This window comes from Erpetoichthys calabaricus, chromosome 15, assembly GCF_900747795.2.
Source record: "Erpetoichthys calabaricus chromosome 15, fErpCal1.3, whole genome shotgun sequence".
NCBI classification, from domain to species: Eukaryota; Metazoa; Chordata; class Cladistia; order Polypteriformes; family Polypteridae; genus Erpetoichthys; species Erpetoichthys calabaricus.
This window is the reverse complement of record NC_041408.2, coordinates 25388009-25413943: the sequence shown is the minus strand read 5'-3', so window position 1 is coordinate 25413943 and position 25935 is coordinate 25388009. Positions and strand designations below refer to the sequence as shown.

Here is a 25935-nt window from a genome sequence, read left to right as displayed (position 1 = left end):
AGTTTTCATAATTTCAGATTTGTTTTTGTTGTAACAGGTTCATACATAACCAAGACAGTGCCTCAAGTTTCTCAGCCTCTTGCAAGAAGCTGATAAGGCTGGGAACTATGTGTTTCAGTCAGGAGGTTCCAACTATGGGTCCTGGAAGGTTTTCCAGAAATATTTCCTAGTCATATTTACTATAGTGATATGTGACATATTAGTCGAAGAATGATTTGCACTGACAACAGTAAGAGATGAGAGGTCATCTGATCAGGGATTGAGTTTTCAACCTGCCTACAGGTAAGACAAAGTAATAAACACAAAGAAGTGGCCGAGCTATGATTTTTATTAAAGCGTTCACTGTTGCAGACAAGCCTCTGGTTATGTGTTTAGACAAAGAACGCTCCTGATGTACAATGGCTAATGATCACAGAGTAAAACACCCAATGTGAAGGATGTTGGTACCTCTTAATAAATACTTTACAAAAATAATGCAGACTTTATTTGAACATCAATAAGAATTGTAGAGACCAGAAAAAAATAGGATTCTCCATAGAATATTCTTGATCTTGGTAATTCAGTCCATGCTAAATAAAGAAGCTTTCAAAAGGCTTGGACCCTCAGTAAATGAAGTAAATGTTTACCCTTCAGGGAGGGCTCCCAGTGCTACTGCAGAGGGGTCCCTGTTACAACATATTGTACTCAAGCCTAATGCAGTACCCCTTTGCTTTCTTCAATATGAATGGGATGGAAAAGACACGATAGTAGGTTGAGGGGGATGTTTTGTCAGAGGGTGTTTCGTTTTAACCAGTTAGTATGAAATTTGTCTATATTTTATCTCCCACATGTAATAAAGGATTGCCATTTTAAAGCACAATACTTTCTTCCATCTTTCTTTGTGCCCTGGGGATTGTGAAAGTACAGATCCAAAAAGCAGCTTATGAATGATCTCTCTGACTGTCTTTATAAAACACCTGAATGTCACAGTCACATTTTTTCCATGAAAAGTGCATTTAGATGACTGTATAGACAGCTTTTAAATTTTCTTTTTCAAAACTGTGAAGTGGCCATGATGGAGGATTTCAATGCATTCCAGAGACACCTTGAGCAGGCCGGAACTCCCAACCACAACACATACAGTTAATAATGAGCTCAGTCCGTTGTTCCTCTAAACAAATGTAAAGGTGGTGTGATGGGTCTATGACTGCCATTCACAGAAGGGCGATGTCTGCTTCTAAAACTCTCTAGCTTCTTGAAACTGTTTATTGAAGTCTTCATCCAATGGATTTTCAAAACATTTTTGTCCATTGTTTGGGGGCCTGACTTCATTGTAACGGCTCCAGTCCCCTTTGCAGATTATCCATGGAAGTATGTCCACTTTGTAATGCAGATCAGCAGAAAATTCAGTGCTGATGAGGTTAGGAGTGCCAGCTCCCTTCCCTCGAGTGATGAGCTTCATGTTGTCATCATAGCAACAGTGTTGAGCAGCCAACGTGGTGCTCTCGAGGGTTAGCATGGAGCGAATGCAATAGCGAGCTGTGGGCTTGTATATCTCCAGCTTCTCTTTTGGCCCACTAGCATCCTTCCACCGGAAGTCTTTTCTCATACCTTTGTCATAGATATCAGCTGTGCTGTAAGCCACCTCAGTAGGGTAGGTGCAGGGACAGCTGGGAAGGTCGTTGGCCACTTTAAGCATATACTTCTTTAGGAATTCGCTTTTGCAGTTCATCCATCTCTCACAGCTGTCAGTGTCTAAAATGTAAGAGGACACAATAAAAATGTTATTGGCCACACAATACTAGGAGTCGGGTGACTGCAGTAGCTAACTTCCCTCGACAGCTGCTCAAACTTTATAATGACATTTTCAGTTTGACATGCTTCTCTAGATACCCTGTCCTTTACATCCTGTAGGTGGAGCACTTTAAAGATTATGAAATAAGATATTATGCTTAACATGCATTTTATAGGATGTCTTCAAAGCCAAACTCTAAATTAAAACCGTAAATTAATTTTATCCGAGATATTTTTAATAATGGCAATTTTGCAATGTTTTCAATAAACTTTTTTATTCAAATTTATCTTAATATTAATTTAGATTAGTAAATACATTGTAATGACTGCAGCTTAATGGTATAGTAGTTAACTTAGTGTCTCACAGCTCCAGAATCTTAGAACAAGCTCTGCTTTTGCTCCCTGTGTTTGAGTGAGTTTTCCCTCCATGTCCTTTGATTTTTGCACCTCCAGAGGTGATTTGGTTTGAAATAAGTAAGCGCTGATATATTCAGCAATGGAGTGTTGTCTTTGTTAGCGTTGGCTTCTACCTTGCACAAAGTCAGGAGCCAGGCACTGGCTCATTGTGATCCTGAATGTAGATGAGCAGAAAAAAAAAATCAAAATATGTGTATAAAGCCAGTGGCACATTACATTACTTTTAGTCGAGGGAGATGTCAGACTTGACAGCTGCAGTTGCCGATCTTGTCGCATGAGGATGTCAGATTGTTGGATTACAGGACAAGCATTTGCATGACAAATGATACAACTCCATGACGACTTTCCAACAGTCTCACATTTCCAAAATATCTCAAGCATGCCCCTTTTTCTAACATTTCAAATACTGCTTACGTGTATGACGAGTTCACGCACTCTCTGCTTTTTTTTTTTTTCCCTACAATTCTGTTACAGAACACAAGATATCAGACAGACCGGCCTATGTTCTCTTGGTGAGGTCCTTATACCTCATAGCTGCCTAATGGGCATTGTACTTAATGGTGAGTGTGCATTGGTTGTCGACAGTCACATGCAACTAGCCCTCCACTCTCACTTGTGACAACATCAAACGTTTTTGATTTTGTATGGGACATAGCAGACCAGTCTGAGTTGTCACTATGTATATCGACTGCTCGTCGCGGAGCCGTACCACAACTGCCTCTGACTTCGTAAGATTATGTAAATGATGTCTGCAACTGAAAATCACTGGAAAAGTTTAAAAAAATGGCCTTAATGTGCCATTTTCTCTTCCCATAGTGCATTGCATTGTTCTCGGGCACTAGTATCTTTTGTACACCACATGGTTTACATTTACTCTCTCATTCTCATGCCCTACTATTCTCTTACATTGTGTCCTGTTTACAACACATAATGCCTTATTTCCTGTTCCTGTCTTAGTATTCTTTTTTTTTCTCCTCGAAATAATAATAATAATAATTCTTTGCATTTATATAGTGCTTTTCTCACTACTCAAAGCGCTCAGCAATTGCAGGTTAAGGGTCTTGCTCAAGGGCCCAACAGAGCAGAGTCCCTATTGGCATTTACGGGATTTGAACCGGCAACCTTCCGATTGCCAGTGCAGATCCCTAGCCTTAGAGCCACCACTCCGCCTTTATGTTAATTAATATGTCCTCTAATCCAGTAGGAACAAGTTTCCTCATTTTTTGTTGCACACTGGCTGTGTAGCAGTTGTCAAACTGAGACCATTCCTGTTTTCCATGACCAGTAATGCCAATAGATCTTCACAAAACTTGTTTAGTTATTTCATCATAGAAGTGCATATCATAGTCCTAATTTACTATCTTTCTAGCAGTGCTATCAAGCTGTATAAGCTGTTATGCCACATGAACTGCTTAGCATAAAGAACACTTTAAAGCAGAGTGCTATTATAATTAATCATAATTATGAATTTAAATCATAATCACTCATGCTGTGCTTTGATACGCTTGTTTGTGTATGGATTAAATCATGCAATGTCTTACCAACTCCAAACAGCTCTGTGGCATTGAAGTCGTCTGTTCCAGCAAGGAGGCTGACTTCAGTGGCAGCGGTCCTGAACGTGTCTTCGATTCCTAATATTGTACAAAAAAACATAAGTCTAGGCTTTAAAGAATGTAAACATAAACCATATTTGATGAAGTATACACTTATTTACCAAGCAATTCACAGCAGTTTAAGTGCCCCAGACTGCTTGGATAAATCTGACCTTTGAAGGTAGCAGTCTATTGAGCTCAGTACAGTCTCCAGTTCAATTTATTTTTGTATAGTGCTTCTCACTGAGTGCAGACGCAGAGTGCCATGACAAGTTCTCAAGTAAAATATCTACAAAGGTTGAGTTTCTCTCATCTGAAATGCTCCAAAATCCAAAAAGTGAGTGCCCTGTGAAGCTTAGAGTGCCACAAGGTAACTTTGCCCAACCAACATTCAGTATATATTGGTGAGTTTGGGTGTTTAGCATTCAGCACCACAAGAAAGCGAGCGATGCACAATTGATAGTGTGGTTACTGGGATACCATGTGAAGCACTGAGTCCCACTAAGCAACAAAACATAGTCAACAAACTTTGTTCCCAGTGAAACAACACGATAACGCCTGCATTCAAAAATGCTGCTAGCACCATTAAAATTGCAGATGACTTGTACATTAATGGAATGTTACTGCTTACATTTAAGAAAAACATGAAGCATTCATATTTTAATAAATTTATCATATAAAAGACTTTGTTTATTACCACACAGTGCCTGAGGATGAGATTCAATTTCTACTATCTTATAATAAGCTGCTTTCTTACCTTTTGGTTTATATGACCTTGTTTGTGTTAAGGTAAATTATTTTATTAACTGAGAGCAGGGGTTTGGTATTTCTATAGGTTCATAGAAGTCAAGGAGAGGATGCAATCATTTTTTGTGTAATTATGAAAATAGGAGAAAAAAATCTGAACTCAAAACACCTCATGACCCCATCTCCTATGAGGAAGATGTCATGGAGTGGAGCCATATACATTACTCTTGATGCACACATTACAGATGGTAGGGAAGGGGCTATTGAACTGGTGGATAAGCAGAACATTTTCTGAATGGTTACCAGAAGCTGTGGCATGTGGAGTGTAGTAGTTGTAGGAGGGAATCTAAACACCTTTCATAATTCTAGGACAGATGTGCTTCCTACTGGTGGATTGACTGAGAAATACAAGGTGTTATCATTATTTGTGTATTTCTGTATTTAATATTGTCACGGCCATGATCCTTATACTGCACCTACAAAGGCTAAACTAAAGAGCTCACAGGAGAGGACATAGGGAGAATCCAGGGAAGTGTTCTGTCTGTATATAGTTCGTCATGACCTAGAAGTCACTTCTCCTGATGAAGATCACAAAACCCATTATGACTCCACCATGTTCCACATCTCTATTATAAAAAGACCTTTGACACTCTCAACTTATCTAACTCCAGACTGCTTGAAGACATGGCCTCATGTCATGATTTTTGGGCAACTGTTATCGTTTTTTGGAGCATACTTTTGCACACTCCCAACTAGAATGATGTTTATTACATTAAACTGGGTTTTCCTTTTGGGACTCCTACCCTTTCTTATTTCTCTGAATTTTTTTCTTTTACAATGCATTTTTTGTATTTATGACTTGTACGTAATCTGCTACATAGTTTGTTATGTGATTTAGTATACAGTATTAAAGTATGATTCGGTATTTGTTATTTCTGGTGAGAAGGGGTTAAACTGAGGGTGGTGACACCACTAATAAAAGGGCCTTTGGGTTTAACGGTTCAGCTCCATTGGACTAGTGAAAGTCTTTTACAGGTTGTGATCCTACAATATGTAAAACCATTTCGAAAATATTTTATTTCCAAAAAAAGTAAAGATTTCCAGATTTCTATTACAGAAATATACAGTCCAAAAATGTATCTTTTATATGTTACTTTCCTTATGTGATTTGTAGTGATTTCTGAGAAAAAATTTAACCTAATTTTTTTGGAGAATGGATGTAACAAACCTTCTAATAGAATAGGTGCCTATTATGCTTTTGAACTGAAGATCTGCCTCACCCCCCATATTCTCTGATCAAGCATCCTGTCTTCAATTCAAAAGCACAATCCCATGTAAATGCTTTTCCTGTTCATGCACTACTCTGATTTTTCCAGAATTCATTATGTAAAAATACAAATGTTTTGCCCACTGTGAGCATATGACTAGATAACTGACATGTGGCACAAGTAATGTGAGCTTTTCTGCAGGGCTGGATGATTTTAACAAAAATCATTCAGACGATGACCCTGTTTACATTAGTATAACTGGACTCGTCAAATGTGTATGTGTGTGTGTGTTTTTTTTAATTTAAATAAATGTATATTTAACAATATTAAAAGTAATCAGGCCCATCCTTTTATGAAATCAATCTGCCAAGTAGTGTGGTAGACAGTAGGACTGTGGGGACTTTAAAAACTTGACTTGATGTTATTTTCGAAGAATTAAGTGGATAGGACTGGCTAGCTTTGTTGGACTGAATGGTCTGTTCTTGTCTAAATTGCTTCATACTAGTAGTGGCACCATTAGAATGATCACTAATACAATAGATTGCGTAATGTACCTTTCATTTTTGTTTGAAACTTAAGACTTTTTTTTTTTTGAGGCGCCACAAGTTTAGCTAGTGGAAGAACAAAAAAAATAAAATCAAAAGAAAAAACCTAATTGAGCACACTTTTGAAAACTTATTTCTGTTGGGTCATATCACCGGCTTTATCTGGTATGTTGTCAGTTCTGTTTCCACCTATGTACAGTCTCTTTAGGAAACACAAATAACACAGAAAGAGTTTTCCCACTAACCAGGACAACTAGGCATATCGCAGGTCCGTGATTCGGTGGCCGTGCAAGCGTAGCCACAAGAACGGGTGCGCTTCTGATTGCCATTTCCGCAAGTGACACTGCACACTGACCAGGCACTCCAATCTCCTTCTCCATCCATGTAATCTGTGTGACAAAGAGGCAGATAGAAAGATCATATAAACCTGGTCCAGATTTAAAATTATACTTTTTTATATTGTCCTGTGGAGTGGATGCTACAAGCCTCGTGTGCCTTTATGATGATGCTCTTGATATAATAATTAACAGACTGCCTCAAAATCTTCATGGTTTAAGGAAGGCATATTTAATCCACAGGCGGGGCTGTCCTAGAAAAAGGGAAGTGGTTTTGGTAAAGTCTGTAAAGACTGAAATGTTTCCAAAACTCCAGCCATAACAATCAGGTGCACTTTTACAGATAATAATATAATAATTTAGTTAAAGAAAAATGTAAATATATTAGTTGAATAATTTCAAGTTTGTCATTTTGTACAGTAGTTTCAGGTTTTCTAGCTTTTTAGTAAATTGCTAGGACATGCTGTACTGCTGCTAATGACTGTTTTTCAGGATTCACTATATGCCACATCACGAAAGCCACGCTATAAAACTCAGTGTAGCACTGAATCTCTTTGTCTAGGATTAGGGCCAGAATCCTTGACCAACCTTACTTCTACGTCCATGTCGTTTAAAAGCACCAACATTAGTCTCTTTCCCAGCATTTTAATCCCCAAAACTGGAGGGTTTTGAAAATGCTCTTCAGAGCTTCTGTAAAAGCTGGATCAGCATTACAATATGGATGGTTAAAACTCTAATCGCGCTCTGATTTGTTTGTCTATTACACAGCCCTTCTCTGATGGGATTCTGCCTTGTTACAACTTCTTATTTCCTGATTGAGTCACCCTTCATGGAAAAAATAACATGCCAACACAGCAGACATCGAAGAGTTGCTTTCCTGGTGCTGGTTGCGTTCTTTACCTGTATCCATCTGAATTGTATTTTGTACAGTTTGAATGCAGCATATGTGCACAAAAGGCAAATTTACAAGTCACTGCAGTTTTCAATAAATCTCAGTGGTTGGTGGCATTACCATCCCTTTAAGGCTCTTTCAGCTGATGTGCATATGCCCATCTACAGTTAGGTTCATAAATATTTCGACAGAGACAACTTTTTTCTAATTTTGGTTCTGTACATTACCACATTGAATTTTAAATGAAACAACTCTGATGCAGTTGAAGTGCAGACTTTCAGCTTTAATTCAGTGGGGTGAATAAAAGAATTGCATAAAAATGTGAGGCAACTAAAGCATTTTTTGACACAATCCCTTCATTTCAGGGGCTCAAAGTAATTGGACAAATTAAATAACTGGAAATAAAATGTTCATTTCTAATACTTGGTTGAAAACCCTTTGCTGGCAATGACAGCCTGAAGTCTTGAACTCCTGGACATCACCAGATGCTGGGTTTCCTCCTTTTTAATGCTCTGCCAGGCCTTTACTGCAGCGGCTTTCAGTTGCTGTTTGTTTGTGGGCCTTTCTGTCTGAAGTTTAGTCTTCAACAAGTGAAATGCATGCTGTATTGTGTTAAGATCAGGTGACTGACTTGGCCATTCAAGAATTTTCCACTTCTTTGCTTTAATAAACTCCTGGGTTGCTTTGGCTGTATATTTTGGGTTATTGTCCATCTGTATCATGAATCTCCGCCCAATCAATTTGACTGCATTTAGCTGGATTTGAGCAGACAGTATGTCTCTGAACACCTCAGAATTCATTCGGCTGCTTCTGTCCTGTGTCACATCATCAATAAACACTAGTGTCCCAGTGCCACTGGCAGCCATGCACGCCCAAGCCATCACACTGCCTCCATCGTGTTTTATAGATGATGTGGTATGCTTTGGATAATGAGCTGTTCCACGCCTTCTCCATACTTTTTTCTTTCCATCATTCTGGTAGAGGTTGATCTTGGTTTCATCTGTCCATAAGAATGTTTTTCCACAACTGTGCTGGCTTTTTTAGATGTTCTTCAGCAAAGTCCAATCTAGCCTTTCTATTCTTGAGGCTTATGAGTGGCTTGCACCTTGCAGTGCACCCTCTGTATTTACTTTCATGCAGTCTTCTCTTTATGGTAGACTTGGATATCGATATGCCTACCCCCTGGAGAGTGTTGTTCACTTGGTTGGCTGTTGTGAAGGGGTTTCTCTTCACCATGGAAATGATTCTGCGATCATCCACCACTGTTGTCTTCTGTGGACATCCAGGTCTTTTTGCATTGCTGAGTTCACCAGTGCTTGCTTTCTTTCTCAGGATGTACCAAACTGTAGATTTTGCCACTCGTAATATTGTAGCAATTTCTCGGATGGGTTTTTTCTGTTTTCACAGCTTAAAGATGGCTTCTTTCACCTGCATGGAGAGCTCCTTTGACTGCATGTTGTCTGTTCACAGCAAAATCTTCCACATGCAAGCACCACACCTCAAATCAACTCCAGGCCTTTTATCTGCTTAATTGATAATGACATAACGACGGACTTGCCCCCACCTGCCCATGAAATAGCCTTTGAGTCAATTGTCCAATTACTTTTGAGCCACTGAAATGAAGGGATTGTGTTAAAAAAATGCTTTAGTTGCCTCACATTTTTATGCAATCGTTTTGTTCACCCCACTGAATTAAAGCTGAAAGTCTGCACTTCAACTGCATCTGAGTTGTTTCATTTAAAATTCATTGTGGTAATGTACAGAACCAAAATTAGAAAAAAGTTGTCTCTGTCCAAATATTTATCGATCTAACTGTATGTGATATATCTTTTTGGTCATTTTAGTATGGATGGAGATACTTTCATAAACAATGTTAAAACGTAGTAGTATGAATGTAGCCTTAGTCTTCTGCTTTCTGGTTAATGATTCATTGCATTCAACTTCTCAACTACACTTATTGTTTAGACCCCTGGATTTTGGTAATAGTCTTACTGAACCTTTAGATGTCAACACTTTTTGCAGTTTCTTATAAACCTGTTCTAACACACCCATTCCTTTGCTCACAGTCTTCACAATTGGGGAGGTCGTTTGGAGCTTAAAAAGCAGGTGGACCTAAGTCTGTGTTGCAGTGCGGTCAAGGCATTTTGGATACTAGTGACTGGTATAAATATGTTCTGGGATTTTTCAGGTGACTAAGACAGAAGTTTCGAGGTCAGGTCATTATACTCACAAATCATTGTGCCAGAGAGTGGTGACATGTTGCATTTTGATTAGGAAATCCAAGTAAAAATTTGTCTGTACTCAGTACATGTGACAATAATGCCTCTGAACCCGCCTGGTAAACATGATCTTGGTGTCTTGATTTCTTTTTTGTATTGTAGTCTTGTTTGCTTTGTGATTGTAGTTACCGAGAATGGTGCTTCATAAAATACAGATTGACCAATTAAGAATTTCCCCTTTGGCCTCAGAGTGGCACTGTTTGAAGATCAGTGTGGCAGGCATCGGCATGGTGGTAAGATTTTATTGGCCTGCAAAGTAGATTTTTTTTGTCTTGCTCTTTTTTTTGTTTTGTTCTTTTTTTCCCATCTTTTTACAGCTCTTAAACCTTTCTGTTTCAATAATTATAACTGCTACAAAACAGCTTAAGCAAAAAGAAAAAAAAAATTTGATTGGCGCTGGAAGCAATAAAGTGTTCCATGAGAGCTAGCTAATAAACTTCAGTGTTGATGCTAAGGTTGCATTTGGGAGGGCAGCCAGCAAGTCACAGAAGTAGAGGCGATATTTTCCTTCAGGATTTCACATCTTGTGGTTGGCTACATGCTGTGTCTATCGAAGAGTGTCGTTAATCATCTGTGTTGCTCTCTGTCCACAACTTGCATTTTAATATTTTTAGCCACAAGACTTTGGTATGCATGTCTGGTTTGTCCTTAACAGGAATTCAGTGTTTAATTGAAGCTAATTATATTGTAATCATATTTTTTCTTATTTATGTCTGTTTTTACTAAAAATTATGTTTTCACATTTTATTTTGTACTGCTTATCATAAGGAGAGAGACATTTTGCAAATATGGTGACTGTTGGAACCAGTTATGCTGCCCACTTTTTAGAGTTTTCATCCAAAGGCACTAAGAAGAAGCTGCACTCTGCTGTAAATGTGGGGGAGGGCAAAGGGTATCTGAGGCTGGTGCAGTCGATCCTCTAATCCTAGACCTGTCCGTATTGTGTTTGCAAGGAGAGCTGCTCCACAGTTTAAAAGTACAAATCAAACAATTCATATGTGATTAAAGCAAACACTGCACACTTTCATTTAAAGACATTTTGGTATCACCATGTAGAAATGACAACACTTTTTCTACATGGTCTCCTCCATTTCAGCGCACCGTAATGTTTGGACACAGCAATGGCAAGTCTACTGAAGCTGTCATATTTAATACTTTTTCGCATATCCCTTTCATGCAATGATTGCTTGAATTCTGCAATCCATAGACATCACCAGGTGCTGAGGATCTTCTTCTTTGGTGATGCTCTGCCAAGCCTCTAATGCAGAAATCTTGATATCCTGCTTGTTTTGGGGGCTTGTCCACGTAAGTTTTATCTTCAGCATATGGAAGGCCTGCTCAGTTGGATTTAAATCAGGTGAGTGGCTTGGCCACTCAAGAATTTTTCATTTTTTAGTTTTGAAAAACTCCTACAGTATATTTAGATCATTATCTTGTCGTAGGAAGATGCATCATCCATTGCGTTTGGAGGCATTTACTGAACTTTAGCAGATGAGATGTTTCTACACACCTCAGAATTCATTGTGTCATTGCCATCAGCATTTTCATCATTAATTTAGAGAAGTATGTTAGGAGCTGTGGCAGCCATATATGCACAAGTCATTACACCCCCACCACCATGTTTAACAGATGAGGTGGTCTGTTTTGAGTCTTGGGCAAAGCCACAGTTTGCTCTTGCCATCACTTTCATTAACGTTCATCTTTGTCCTGTTTGTCCACAAGACCTTTCCCCAGAATTCTGTAGGCTGTTTTAGGTCCTTTTTCACAACCTGTAGTCTGGACATCCTGTTTTTGTGGCTAACTAGTGGGTTGCATCTTGCAGTGTGGCCTCTGTATTTCTGTTCATGACATCTTCTGCAGATAGTTGTCTCTGACACATCTACATCTGCTTCCCTGAAGACTTTCTGATCCGTCAGACAGGTGTTTGGGGCTTTTTCTTTACAATAGTGGGAATTCTTCTGTCATCAGCAGTGGAGGTCTTCCTTGGCCTACCAGTCCCTTTGAAATTACTGAGCTCACCAGTGTGTTCTTTCTTCTTAATGAAATTCTAGACAGGTGATCTTGGTCATCCTAAGGTTTTATTGATGTCTCAAATGGCTTTATTCTTGTTTTAAAGCCTCATAATGGCGTCTTTGACTTTCATTGGCACAGCTCTTGTCCTCCTGTTGAACAATGATGACTACAGTCTCCAAAGGGTAGAAGCAAGCCAAGTTATCTTATGGAGCAATGAAACCCACCTGAGGAATCTCAAACACCTGTGACAGCAATTGTATCAAACATCATGGTGCATTGAAATGAGAGACTATATAGAACAGGGGTGCCCAATGCGTCGATCGGTCGCAATAGACCGGTAGATCGCAAAGGTAGTGCAGGTAGATTGCGTTGCATTCAAAAAAAATTTTTTTAAACGTTAGTCTATCATATATCCTCCCTATGGCATTTGCCACTTGATTGACATACAGGGCAGCCAGTCTGAGATCTCTTTTCTTCTAACACACTGGTCGTCCCACATGCACGATCAAACGCGCGAGCTACTGCAAAACTCTGGCTGTGACCTAGTTAGCCTTCCAATTTATATCGACTAAAGAAGGGATTTAAAAAAAAATTGTTTGAGGAGGGTATGGGCTGGATGTGGAATTGAAAGAGGATTTTTTTTTTTCTCACAATGTCACAATTGAAGTGCGTTTGTCTGTTCTGTCAATCTATCATTGATATTCCAAAGAAGGAAAATGTGGAAAGGCACTTTCGAACTGTTCATAAAAACTATGAAACTGACTTCCTTCCGAAAAGCGATTTGAGAAAGAGAAAGGAGAGGGAACTAAAATCGCAGTTAATCGGACAGCTGTCATTTTTCACTCGGCTAGATTCAAAAGCAAAGGCAGACGCACCAAAGCAAAAGGGGCGTGAATGTTGCCATATGTGGCGTAATTTCGCTATTCATAGGAAAATTTGAAACTTGTAGCGGTGTATCGGCAGCAATAAATATAGGAATAAATTTTATTAGGGTTTCAAAAAAACGTTAGGGGGGGGCGCGATTAAAACTGTTATGAAAACTCAGGTCGCAAATACTTAAAAGTTGAGAAACGCTGCATTTAGGGAAGATGTTGAGGGTGATTCACCCGCATCAAAAAAAATTGCAATGCTGTTTCACCTAAAACTCCTCTACAGTGGAGGATGAGATTTTGACACTACAAGATGACATTCAGCTGAAGTCTGGGGCTCATGGACAGTTTTGGATCTTACTCACAGAGGAAAAGTACCAAACATGAGGAAATGTGCTACCTCCTAGACTACATTATTCGGCTCTACTTATTTATGTGAGTCAGTCTTTTCCCACATGAAGGTTATTAAATCCAAATACTGTAGTGACCATAAATGTATTGAATTGTTATTGTGCCATAAGGGTTATTCAGTTATGCAAGGTGCAACAACATATATTTTATGTATAAAATATACTCTATAGGCGGCACGGTGGCGCAGTGGGTAGCGCTGCTGCCTCGCAGTTGGGAGATCTGGGGACCTGGGTTCGCTTCCCGGGTCCTCCCTGCGTGGAGTTTGCATGTTCTTCCCGTGTCTGCGTGGGTTTCCTCCGGGCACTCCGGTCTCCTCCCACAGTCCAAAGACATGCAGGTTAGGTGGATTGGCGATTCTAAATTGGCCCTAGTGTGTGCTTGGTGTGTGGGTGTGTTTGTGTGTGTCCTGCGGTGGGTTAGCACCCTGCCCGGGATTGGTTCCTACCTTGTGCCCTGTGTTGGCTGGGATTGGCTCCAGCAGACCCCCGTGACCCTGTGTTCGGATTCAGCGGGTTGGAAAATGGATGGATGGATGGATGGATATACTCTATATATAAATTTTAACGTAGGTAGATCATTTCGACCTGGTCATTTTAAAAGTAGCTCACAAGCCGAAAAAGTGTGGGCACCCCTGATGTAGATAAAAGTTTTGTCATTTCCACATAATGTGACTGAAATGTATTCATATAACCTTAGATGAAAGTCTGTAATGTGTACTTTAATCACGTTGGAATTGTTTGATTTGAAATTTTAAACTGTGGTGTAGAGGGTCTAATCAAGGAAAAATGTGTCTTTTTTCCCTGTAAGTTAGGATAACTCTGCTGTTTTGTAGGGTGACCCACCTGATTCCAGCATGCTAGTGAGATTTCTGCTTGATAGCTGGTTGGGCATACTCAGAGCCACTGTCATTATATGCTTCAGGGCTATTTCTTTACTTTTGTGCAAGATTGGTTCATTAGATGTTGCTATACAGAGATGGTAATTCTGATGTTTTTGCACACATTGTCCTACAATATTTTACTGTAGAGAAACTCCCATCCATGAACATGTATGTGTGCATGCCTTGAGATTCTGAGCACTTACCATACTCTTGCTGCCCCTTTGCCTCAAAGCTTTGCTGACTCAAGCCTGTGTGATGGTCCCAAGTGCCAACTGGTTTCAGAAAGTTGCTGTCCTCTGCTGTCACTTCATAGTTGTAGTCCTGCTGAGCGTCAGGCTGCTGTGCTGAACTTGATGATCTTGGCCACCAGCTTCTCCAGCCTGGGGATGACCAACTAGGCTTGCTCTCTTTCTGCACCTCTTTTTCGGGTTCCAGCTCTGGCCCATCTACCACCTCAATCGTCACCTGTGGCCAAAGACACCCATAAAGTAAGACTGAATTCTGCGGTGCAAATTCTAACCGCCAATATTGAAACATCAGCCGAGCAAGAAATGAGAACTCTGACAGAGATAATGATATGCATCTCTTCACTGAAAGTATAAGCCATAACCACAAAAATCTCATTTTAATATGAGTTTTACCTGATTTGCAAAACTGTGAAATTACCTTAAATAAATCTTTAAATAGAGAAAATGTCTTTAAATCAATTTAAAGAAAAAAAGTCCCTTTAATGTATTAATTGTTAATTATTTTCATCACTTGCTGCTTTTTTGAATTTTGTTTTGTGTTCCCCTCCTTGCTTTGTAATTTCCAATTTCCGTTCAACCTGGTTCAGTTGTTTTCATGTAATTTTTTTAGTGTTTTGCTCTCCATTTATTTAAACTGTCCTGTGTGTTAATGACTTTTCCAAAAGTGAGTTAGAAAATGATGTTTTAATTAAGGAGGTGGGATTGGAAGTATGCATTGCTTAGGTGCCTCTCTCTTTAAATAAAGCCACTCAAAGCCTGGTTACTGACAAATCTGTTCTCCTCAAGAAAGATTAGTTAGTATGAACCATGCTTTGATCCAAACATTAGTTACAGGACCGTAGAAGACATTCTGATAAGGCATGAAGTGGGAAAAAGCTACAAAAGCATTGCTAATGCCCTGGGTGTTCATCAATTCACCATATGACAAATTGCATATACATGGAGAAAATTCTGGACTGTAGGTACTTCACCTAGGAGTGAATGTCCTGTAAAGATCACTTAATTCACTTAATTTTTTCTTGCACTTGTAAGTGCATAAGTCTCAAGATGATAGCAGTAGCCCGAGATCCATATTCAGTAAGCGGCTCGCAGCAAAACAGAGACAATTACTAATACCATTCATAGAAAAAAAGTTGCAGAAACTGCTTTACCTGAATATTGGGGTTCTGTCCATTTATGTCTGCGTTTGACAAGTCAGGGAAGTTATGAAGGTCTAGTAAAAAAGCACCGGGCCCATCTCTCTGTACAGATGCTCCGACTCCATCGTGCTGTGAGTTGTGCTTTGGAAGAGGTCGGTGGGTCATGCGGTGCTCGGGGAACGTGCGCCGGCTGCCAGGTGTGTGAAACGTGGAAGAGGAGAACACTGCAGGTCTTTCATCATTCAGGTTGTTCTAGAAGTAAAGAGAGCAAGACAGACACTTAGGATGTGTTTATATTATGACCTTGTATCGCTGTGCACTATTCAGTCTTTTTACCTAGTAAATAGTGGTAGTTTTGTCACTTGTGCAGAGTACAGTGAAATTGTAAGAGAAGCATTTTGATGGAGTCAAAAATGGACTTTCAGTTCTCAACAGATTTACTTGTTCAAATTGTGTTCCAGAATACCCAACACATCACTTTCAATGTTAAATGGTAACTCCCAAATGAATCAAACTGCCAAAATAAAACTGGGCCTTGATTTTGAGTGAAATCGCTTCAGTAGATTTTACTTGGCAGAGACTTGAGCACATACTATATAGGGAAAGCAATACAAAGGAATTGCACGTTTTAGCATCCACGACCACTTTCAGAGTGATCTCAGCCTGTGTGCTGGCAGTTGAGTCTGTGGGCACAATAACTCCAAACATATCCCCCTTCTACAGTGGAACCTCGGTTCATGACCATAATTCGTTCCAAAACTCTGGTCGTAAACCGATTTGGTCGTGAACCGAAGCAATTTCCCTCATAGGATTGTATGTAAATACAATTAATCCATTCCAGACCATACGAACTGTATGTAAATATATATTCTTTTAAAGTTTTTAAGCATAAATATAGTTAATTAAACCATAGAATGCACTGCGTAATAGTAAACTAAATATAAAAACATTGAACAACACTGAGAAAACCTTGAACAACTGAGAAAACTTACATTGCAAGAGTTCACGGTATACTGTAGCCTTATGACCCGATCGCTGTAAACACTCTTTTTAAATGAGTTTTAAGCACGGGAAAAAAGGAACATTTGAACAAATCCGAACTTTATTTAAAAACCAACCATAAACCACCAAGAAAGTAACATTGCAGGAGTTCACGCTAATAGCCTTACAACCCGATCGCTGTGTAAACTTTTTTTTAAATGAGTTTTAAGCACAGGGGAAAAAAAAGGAACATTTGAACAAATCCAAACTTTATTTAAAAGCCAGCCATAAGCAACCAAGAAAGTAACATTGCAGAAGTTCACGCTAATAGCCTTACATAAAAATGAACATTTGAAAAATCAGAAATTTAATAAACAACCAAGAAAAGTAACATTGCAACAATTCACGCTACGAACCGAAAAATGAACATTTGAAAAATCCGTAATACAAAAACTAACCATAAACCACCAAGAAAACTAACCTTGCATGAGTCGAGTTCTGGCATAAAGTGAGGAGGAACTGGGTGGAGAACAATCCGGTCTCGTCGCAGTTGAAGACTCGTTGCGGGATGTAGCCTTCGTCCTCCACTAATTTAGTGAAATTTTTCACGAATTCTTTCGCAGCTTCATCGTCGGAACTAGCAGCCTTTCCATGCCTTACCACACTATGAATACCACTTCTCTTGCGAAACTTTTCAAACCATCCTCTACTGGCTTTAAATTCCTCACTTTCGTCACTCGTAGAAGTATAGTTTTGCAGCAAATTGCCATGAATCTTCCTGGCTTTCTTGCATAAAATCGCCTCGCTTGCGCTATCCCCTGCAAGTTGCTTCTCGTTCAGCCACACCAGCAACAGTTTTTCCACCTCTTCCAGCACTTGAGGCCTCTGCCTGGTTAAGGCTGTAACTCCTTTTGCAACATCAGCTGCTTTAATAGATTCTTTCTGCTTTAGAATAGTCTAAATCATAGATTTTGACTTCTTATACTCGGCAGCAAGATTAGTAACACGAACGCCACGCTCATACTGTTCAATAATTTCTTTCTTTACTTCGATTTCAATTTTCTGCAAAACTTTCTTCTCACCACTCTTCACTTGCTTAGAAGCCATGGTTAACTGCAAAAGCACACGAAATACTGTAGAGCACAAAGAGTTCACAGGTAAAGCACGCACGTCTGACTGAGAACAATGAACCGGGAGATGCTGAACACGTGCTTAAATACAGTAATTGGCGCGTACGAACCGGAAGGCAAATGAAATAGAGCACAAAGAGTTCACAGCGAAAGCACGCACTTCTGACCGAGAACAATGCAACACGTGCGGAAATCATTGGCGCGCACAAACCGAAAGGGAAACTGGCTTGTTCGTATACCGAGTTTGTGGTTGTGAACCGAGGCAAAAGTTTGGCGAACCTTTTGGTCGTAAACCGATTTGTACGTGTACCAAGACATTCATAAATCGAGGTTCCACTGTATATGGATTCTGGCACTGTCATCAAATGCTTGAAGCTGAACTGTTTTTAACTAAATTGTTTCAGAAGATTTTGCTTTACAGAAATGATGACTTTTTTTTTTGCACATATGGGATTCCAATATTTTACTGCTAAAATCACAGATTTATGTATGGAACCTCACAGTGTGGACATTTCAGATTTTAATTCCTCAACCACATCATGTCATAACTACATTTGACTTTTCAGAAAAATGAAATATGTCCTGGATGGTACACCATGCTTGTCATTTTTATGTACTTTTGCCTTCCAGTTCCAGTACTTGTTGATACTTGATAATTTTCAAATACTTTACTTATAAGTGACGTTGCTGCAATGTTACATGATACCTCATCATTTCTGTGCGTACTCCTGTTTGTGAATTTACGTTACACATTTTTATAGACTGGTGTGATGATCACCATATTTAAGAATGGTGACCAGAGGATGTCCCAACTACAGAGTGATCATACTCCTCAGCCTTCCAGGTTAGGGCCACAGCATGGAGGGTGCAGATGGGGAGACCCCATTCAATGGCTTAGCCTGAGATATAGGAGAAACAATGTGGATTCTATCCTGGCCTTGGAACTGTAGGTTAGCGGCACGGTTTGTGGAGGGTGCATGAAAGTATGATAAACCAGTCTACGTGTGTTTTGTAGATTTGAAAAAGTATATGACCGTGTTGTGAAAGGTGCTACAGGAATATGGGGTACCAGGGTCGCTGTTGTGTGCTGGTCATTTTCAATATGAATGCAGTGAGAGCAGTGTCTGAATACTTGGTGTAAACTTGCATTTGTTAACTTTGGGTGTTGGACTCCATCAGGGCTGTATCTTATCACTGTTCCTGTTTTTGCTTTTCATGGATAGGATATCTAAACACAGCCAAGGATATGAGGGTGTCTTGTTGGGGAGCCTATGAGTAGCATTGTTGCTTTATGCAGATGATGTTGTCCTCTTTGTCTTACCTGACAGTGAACTTAAGTACGTATTCAAGTGATTTGCTACTTAATGTGAAGCAGCAGAGATAAGGGTCAGCACTTTCAAGTCTGAGGTCATGGTTTTGTCCCAGAAAAGAGTGGAATGCTCTCTCCTGGCTAGTGGTGGACATCTGCCCTTCATGGAAGAGTTCAAGTATTTTGGGACCTTATACAGAAATTATTTGAGAAGGTAATGTGAGAATGATAAGCAGATTGGAGTAGTGGCAGCTGTTCTGTGGGCACTGTACCACTCCGTGGTGGTGAAGTGGGAGCTGAGTCTAAAGATAAAACTCTTAGTTAATCAGTTGATCTACATTCCTTTCTTCACCTATGGCCATGACCTGTGTATAATGACAGAAAGAATGAGATCATGAGTATAAGCTGCAGAAATTAAGTTTCTTTGCAGAACTGCTGGGCTGACTCTTCACGTTATTGCGAGAAGCTCAGCAACTCAGAAGAGCCTCAGACTAAAGTTGCTGTTTCTCCAGGTGTCGAGGAGCCTATTCAAGGTTGTTTTTGGCATGCTGAAAGGATGGCCCCCATTCCCCCATGGGTGGCACCCCATAGAGTTACTCCAACTTGATGGAGACTCAGCGGCAGACCCAGGACATGCTGGAGGGTTTATCTCTTGGCTGTCTTGGGAACACCTGAAAATTCCCCAGGAAGAGCTGGAACCTGTAAGTTGGGATAACCTGACTTGCATGGCTTGCTGCCACTGCACCCATCACCAGGTGAAATGGTGTAAGAAGATGAAATGATAAATCAGACTGATCTCCATCATGCACTGAAAAGATCTGCAGCCGAATGCTATACACCTGGGCTAAAAATCAGCACCTCCAAATCTGAGCTCATGGCCCTATCCTGAAAAAGAGTGCTTTCTCATTTCAGATAAGAGGTGAGCAACTAGCCAAAGTGAATGGAGTTCACGTATTTCAGCACAGAAGTGATCATGAAATTGGCCAATGATTCATTACAACAGTTGAGTCCGTTTTATGGACATTATACTGGAATGAGGTGGTGGAGCCCATGCTATATGCGTGAATGAAACTGTCGATTTACCATTTAGTGTACTGTGCAGGAATGATGGGTGTAACACTGTTTGACAAAGTGAGGAACTTGGAGTAGATCTGCCCTTTTCTCTAGATTTGAAAGGAGCCAGTTGAGTTGCTATGAGTATGTCAGTCAGTAAGTCCCCAGATGTCTTCCTTGAGAGGTGTGCAATGCATAACTCATTTTGAGAAGACCATGGGGCAGACCGTTCTTGGAACATCTTGGTATTATGCAAGAAATACTGGGAGGATATTGCTGGGGATAGGCAGTCCTGGTCAGTCCAACTCACCATGTTGCTAACATGACACTGGCTAATAAAATCGGAGCAAAGAAAGTGACGATGATGCTGTATTTAAGTTAAAAACTGCTATGTCACCATTTTCTGTAGTACTGCTAAACAAAATAAAAACAAAAATAAATGCTGAGAGAATAACCAAGACAGAAAAATAGTAGAACTAAAGAAAAGTGGAGGTGGAGATGATGCTGTCAAGCCAGCAGCCTGGCACTTTGCTTGTGTGGCAGACAATCAGACACTCGCCCTCAATCTGGCTTTTTTTTTTCTTCATTCTTTTGGCAGTGGAGCACAGAGGCCAGAAAACAAGGCAGCAATACATCACGCGACTGTGGTTGCGGCCTCACAGTGTCAAGTTGTTTTATAGCTGCTCCTAAATACGCACGACTCCGCCCTCATAAAAACTCTATCTTTGGAAGCCAAGGTACAGCACTTGTCTGTCGCGGCCATGAGCCTCGAAGGATTTGCCATCGATTAGCTAAGAAAAGCCTTCCAAGAACTGTTTTTTCCGTGGCGTCGGCTAGTTCCCTTTTAGGTTATGACATTATTCAGCAGCACAAACCATTTTATAATTGTGGTGCGTGTGAATGGTGCCCCATAAATTAAGTTTACAAAGGTTAGTATACGGGCGGCACGGTGGCACAGTGGGTAGCGCTGCTGCCTCGCAGTTGGGAGACCTGGGTTCGCTTCCCAGGTCCTCCCTGCGTGGAGTTTGCATGTTCTCCCCGTGTCTGTGTGGGTTTCATCCGAGCGCTCTGGTTTCCTCCCACAGTCCAAAGACATGCAGGTTAGGTGGACTGGCGATTCTAAATTGGCCCTAGTGTGTGCTTGGTGTGTGGGTGTGTTTGTGTGTGTCCTGCGGTGGGTTGGCACCCTGCCCGGGATTGGTTCCTGCCTTGTGTCCTGTGTTGGCTGGGATTGGCTCCAGCAGACCCCCGTGACCCTGTGTTCGGATTCAGCGGGTTGGAAAATGGATGGATGGAGGTTAGTATACTTCCATCTATCCATTTCTTGAACCCAGTTTTTCCATTACAGGAGTGGACAGCACTGGGAACAAAGCAGGATCTGAACTTGCATACGACTCCAGTTCATACAGCACGGTCAACAAGGACCAATTTAGAGCTGCCAATGACCTTCAGAACTGCCCAGTCACTGGAAAAATGACACTTAATGTGCCACATGTAGGTAGAATAGCAAGCAATTATAAAACACCAGGTAGGTGAATGATAAGGACTGAGAGGTTTAGACTAACACAGCATTTTCATCCTCTGCTCGGTGTGTAGAAGCACTTAAAAATATGGATGCAGGGAAAAGTTAAACGGTAAACATTGTGGGCTATAAAGTATAAGGGAAGCTGCACTCAAACTCTTATGTCATTCTGAGGCTAGATCTGGGGTATTGTGTCCATTAAGGACATAGGAAGGAACACTAGAGGCAGTGCAAAAAAATAAAAATGAAACCAAGTCATGGAGGGGGCTTGACTTACAGCAGAGAGAGACTTATGACTGTGTCTTCAAAATACTTGAAGACATCAATAGAGTTGAATCAGCAAAAATCATTCAGTAAATAGTGAATGACCACTTGAGGGCACCTAGTGGAGACTAAGGAAAGTGACTTTATGTAATGCAAGCAAGTGCCACTACTTGAAGAACAAAAGGTTTCCACTTCTATGAAAGTTAATTTTATTGTCTTCTTATAAATGTAATATAAACCAACACAATGAAAAATCTGCATTAATTTTTAATGTATGGTTAGCACTCCTTCCTCATATTTTCAGTATCCTGGGTTCACATCTCATGCCTATTTGCTGCCCATATATGTGTGTGTGTGTGTGTTTCTTTAGGTTCTTCAGTTTCCTTTGTGCACTGCAAGCACCTGAGCCTTAGCTTAATTGCTGATTCTAAACTGGAGGACTGATCCCTGCATTGTATCCAGTGCTGCTAGCCCAACATTGGACTAAAAGGATGAGTAGTTTGGTGGTTTAAGAGGGTTTTAGTGGTTTGCTAAGGGTTTAGTTTAAATTTGTGCAGACTGGCTGTGATTTATAGTCCATAAGCCACACTCCTTTCACTACAGACTGTCCGATGTTTTTCATGTACAGTGCCCTCTGTAACATTTGGGACAAAGGCACATTTTTTCTTGAATTACCCCTCAGCTCCACAGTTTAAAGTTACAAATCAAACAATTCAAATATCCTGATTAAAGTGCACATTGTAGACTTTCATTGAATGGTATTTGCACATATTTTGATCTTGTAGGTAGAAATGACGACACTTTTGATACATGGGCTCCTCAGTTTTAGGGCACCGTAATGTCTGGGACACAGCAATGGCAGGTCTATTAAAGCCGCTGTCATATTTAATACTTTGTCGCATATCCCTTACATGCAATGACTGCTTGAAGTCTGCAATCCATAGACATCACCAGGTGCTGAGGATCTTCTCTGGTGATGCTCTACTAAGCCTCTAATGCAGCCATCTTCAGCTCCTGCTTGTTTGAGGGGGCTTGTCCCTTTAAGTTTTCTCTTCAGCATATGGAAGGCCTGCTTAGTTGGTTAGAAACTGAGTGACTGATTTGGCCATTCAAGAATTTTCCATTTCCCCACTTCCATTGTGTTACCTCAGCAGTATGTTTGGATCATTATCTTGTTGAAATATGAAGTGCCGTCCAATGAGGCTGGAGCCATTTACTGAACTTGAGCATATCAGATGTTTCTATGCACCTCAGAATTCATTGTGCCACGGCCATCAGCAGTTCCATCATCAGTGAAGAGACGTGTGTGAGGAACTGTGGCAGCCACACATGCCCAAGCCAGAACACCCCCAGCACCATGTTTAACAGATGAGGTGGTCTGCTTTGGATCTCAGGCAGTTTCTTTTTGTCTCTACACTTTGCTCTTTCCAACACTCTGATTCAGGTTCATCTTTGTCTCATCTGTCCACAAGATCTTTCCCAGAATTTTGCAGGCTCTTTGAAGTCCTTTTTCACAAACTGTAACCTGGTCATCCTGTTTTTGTGGCTAACTAGTGGTCTGCATCTTGCATTTTGGCCTCTGTATTTCTGCTTTTGAAGTCTTCTGCAGATAGTCTTAGTTGATTTAGGTCATCCTAATGTTTTTATCAATGTCTCAAATGGCTTTATTCTTGTTTTTCAGCCTCATAATGGCTTCTTTGACTTTCACTGGCACAGCTCTTGTTCTCATGTTGAACAATAGGAACTATAGACCCCAAAGGGTAGAAGTAAGCTGTTACATTATGAAGCAATGAAACCCACCTCAGGAATCACAAACACCCGTGACGCCAATTGTCCCAAACATAATGGTGCCCTGAAATGGGAGGATTGTGCATAAAAGTGCTGTCATTTCTACACTGTGTGACTGAAATGTGTGAAAATCTTCTTAAATGAAAGTCTACAATGTGCACTTTAAACACAGTGTCTGAATTGTTTGATTTGTAATTTTAAATTGTGAAGCAGAAGGCTAAATCAAGGAGAAATATGTTTTTGTCCCAAACATTATGGAGGGCACTGTAAATCCTTATCTCTCATAGCTCTGTAGTCTTTCCTAGAAAAGCTCCCACCTTGTGCATCACAAGTAAGGATAAAAAAAAAAAACCACACCAGTGGTGGCAGAACTGGCCGAGTGAGGCATTACGCCAGACAGTTGGCGTTCTGCGTGCATTGCAAAATGTTTGTTGGGTGTTACTCACAAGACAAAAAAGTGAAATGTTGCAATCTTTATGTCTGTAGGGCCAAGAGCCACAAAAAGCGCTTCTGATTCGGGTGGCAATTATGCAGAGGAAGTAAACAGGATATGGCATACCGAGGGAAAGTATGTCATTTTAATAAACAGATTGCAAGGATTTACCACCTTCTATTACTGTACACGATGCCAGCAGGAAACATTTTGCAAACATAATTGCTGTAGGAGTGCAGATTGCCACGTGATAACCCCTTCCTAATCCCTGATCCCCCGAGGAGTCTATACGGGCCTGTAATTAAACACCAGAAGCAGACTCTCCTCTGCACATACCTCCACCGGCAGCTCACACAAGACGGTCTGACGGCAGGAGGGGAGTTAGGCTAACAGCACTGGTGTTTCGGTGGGAGGTGAAAATGAATTACAAGCCGTCCGGCACACCGATCACATTGCGTTTTGAGTCCTTCTGCTGCAGTGTGCACCACTGCAAAGTCAAAATTACAGTTGACAGCTCGAGTGCTGTGGTGGTGGCCCATCATTCAGCAACATAACGCACAAAGTCCGTTTTCTAGGATATATAGCGCCTGGGATTTGCAGCAGTTTTCTTGCCTAAATTGTTCTAATATGGGACATGAAGCATGAGTGAGCGGATGGGTGCTCCCTCCCCCATTAGGCTAGTGAAGATGAAAGGAGGCACGCAAAGCAATTTTCACAATGATTCATTATGATCTCAGATATGAACACAAGTGGACTGTTAGTGAGGCCACCACATAAAAGTGGCAGCTTCGGGAGGGTTTTACATTTAAAAACACAAAGGCATCATTGATCAAGGGAGCCTTGTGGCTGGCTGAAGATGAGATGCTGATAAACGCTTGAAGGCTGGCATTTGGGTGACACTTGTGGTCATTCTTACAGACAGACATTCAATGTCAAATGTGCTTCACTCAGTTGAGGGGCTCAAGGAGTCAGCACTGATGGCAAGGTGGGAACCAACCCTGGACTGGATATCCATCCATCCATCATGGGCCATTATAAAGTTACTGGTCACCCTGTGAGGCTAGTGGGTGGGCTTTGGAAACAGACAGACAGGACTGAAGGGCAATATAAAATAGACACACAGATAAGACTGAAAGGCACTGCGAAACAGATATGACATGAATGGTATTATAAAATAGACAGAAAGGTAGGACTGAAAGACACTTAAAAATGGATTGGTAGGCCTGAATGGCAATTTAAAATAGAGAGATCTGAAAAGCACTAGAAAATGACACTTTAAAATAGATGTGTATATATATTTTTTGATTTGATACACTTTGTTATTCCCTTAGGGGAAATTGTCTTTTCAGATTACCTTTTGGGGGAGTCGGATGTGAAAGCACTATAAAATAGATAGACAGTGCTGAATTGCACTATAAAATCGATAGACACAGTAGATCTGAAAGGCACTATTAGATAGATAGATAGGACAGAAACACACTATAAAATAGACAGATGCACAGATAGATAAGAATAAAAGAGACTATAAAGTGGATAGATAGATGGGACTGAATGACACAACAAAAGGATCTGAAAGGCACTATAAAATAAATAGATAAGACATAGTAGATCTGAAAGACACTAAGATACATAGATAGACACACAAAGAATTAATGATATTAGAAATAATATAGTATATCTCCCCAACACTGCGGATCCTCTTAAGCCCCAGTACTCCGTTATAAACAAATTAAATTCTTTCACCAGGATAAATTTACCTGATTTACATAAAATAATTTCTCAACTGAGACCCTCCACCTGCGTCCGTGACCCAATACCAACAAGTTTTTTCAAAGAAGTATTGGGCGTGCTAATTGATAATGTTCTTGACATAGTAAACTCGTCATTAGATACGGGGGTCTTCCCAGACTGTCTTAAGACTGCTGTAGTTAAACCCCTATTCAAGAAAAGTAATCTTGACCCCTCTGCTTTTGAAAACTTTAGACCCATCTCTAACCTGCCTTTCTTAAGTAAAATTCTAGAGAAGGCAGTCATTATGCAGCTAAAT

The 25935-nt window shown here is 40.4% G+C and overlaps 1 protein-coding gene across 1 annotated transcript in view; it reads right to left on the bottom strand.

Moving 5' to 3' along the window:
- Positions 1-310: 310 nt before the first annotated feature.
- The window catches only part of ism1 (isthmin 1), a 68912-nt gene continuing 43287 nt past the window's right edge, over positions 311-25935 (bottom strand). The window contains exons 2-6 of the mRNA XM_028820586.2: positions 15421-15660; positions 14225-14486; positions 6588-6731; positions 3732-3821; positions 311-1734 (exon numbers count right to left, since the gene is read on the bottom strand). Coding sequence (XP_028676419.1) covers positions 1217-1734; positions 3732-3821; positions 6588-6731; positions 14225-14486; positions 15421-15660 — 1254 coding nt within the window. The 3' untranslated portion in view covers positions 311-1216. The remainder of the gene's footprint in view (positions 1735-3731; positions 3822-6587; positions 6732-14224; positions 14487-15420; positions 15661-25935) is intronic.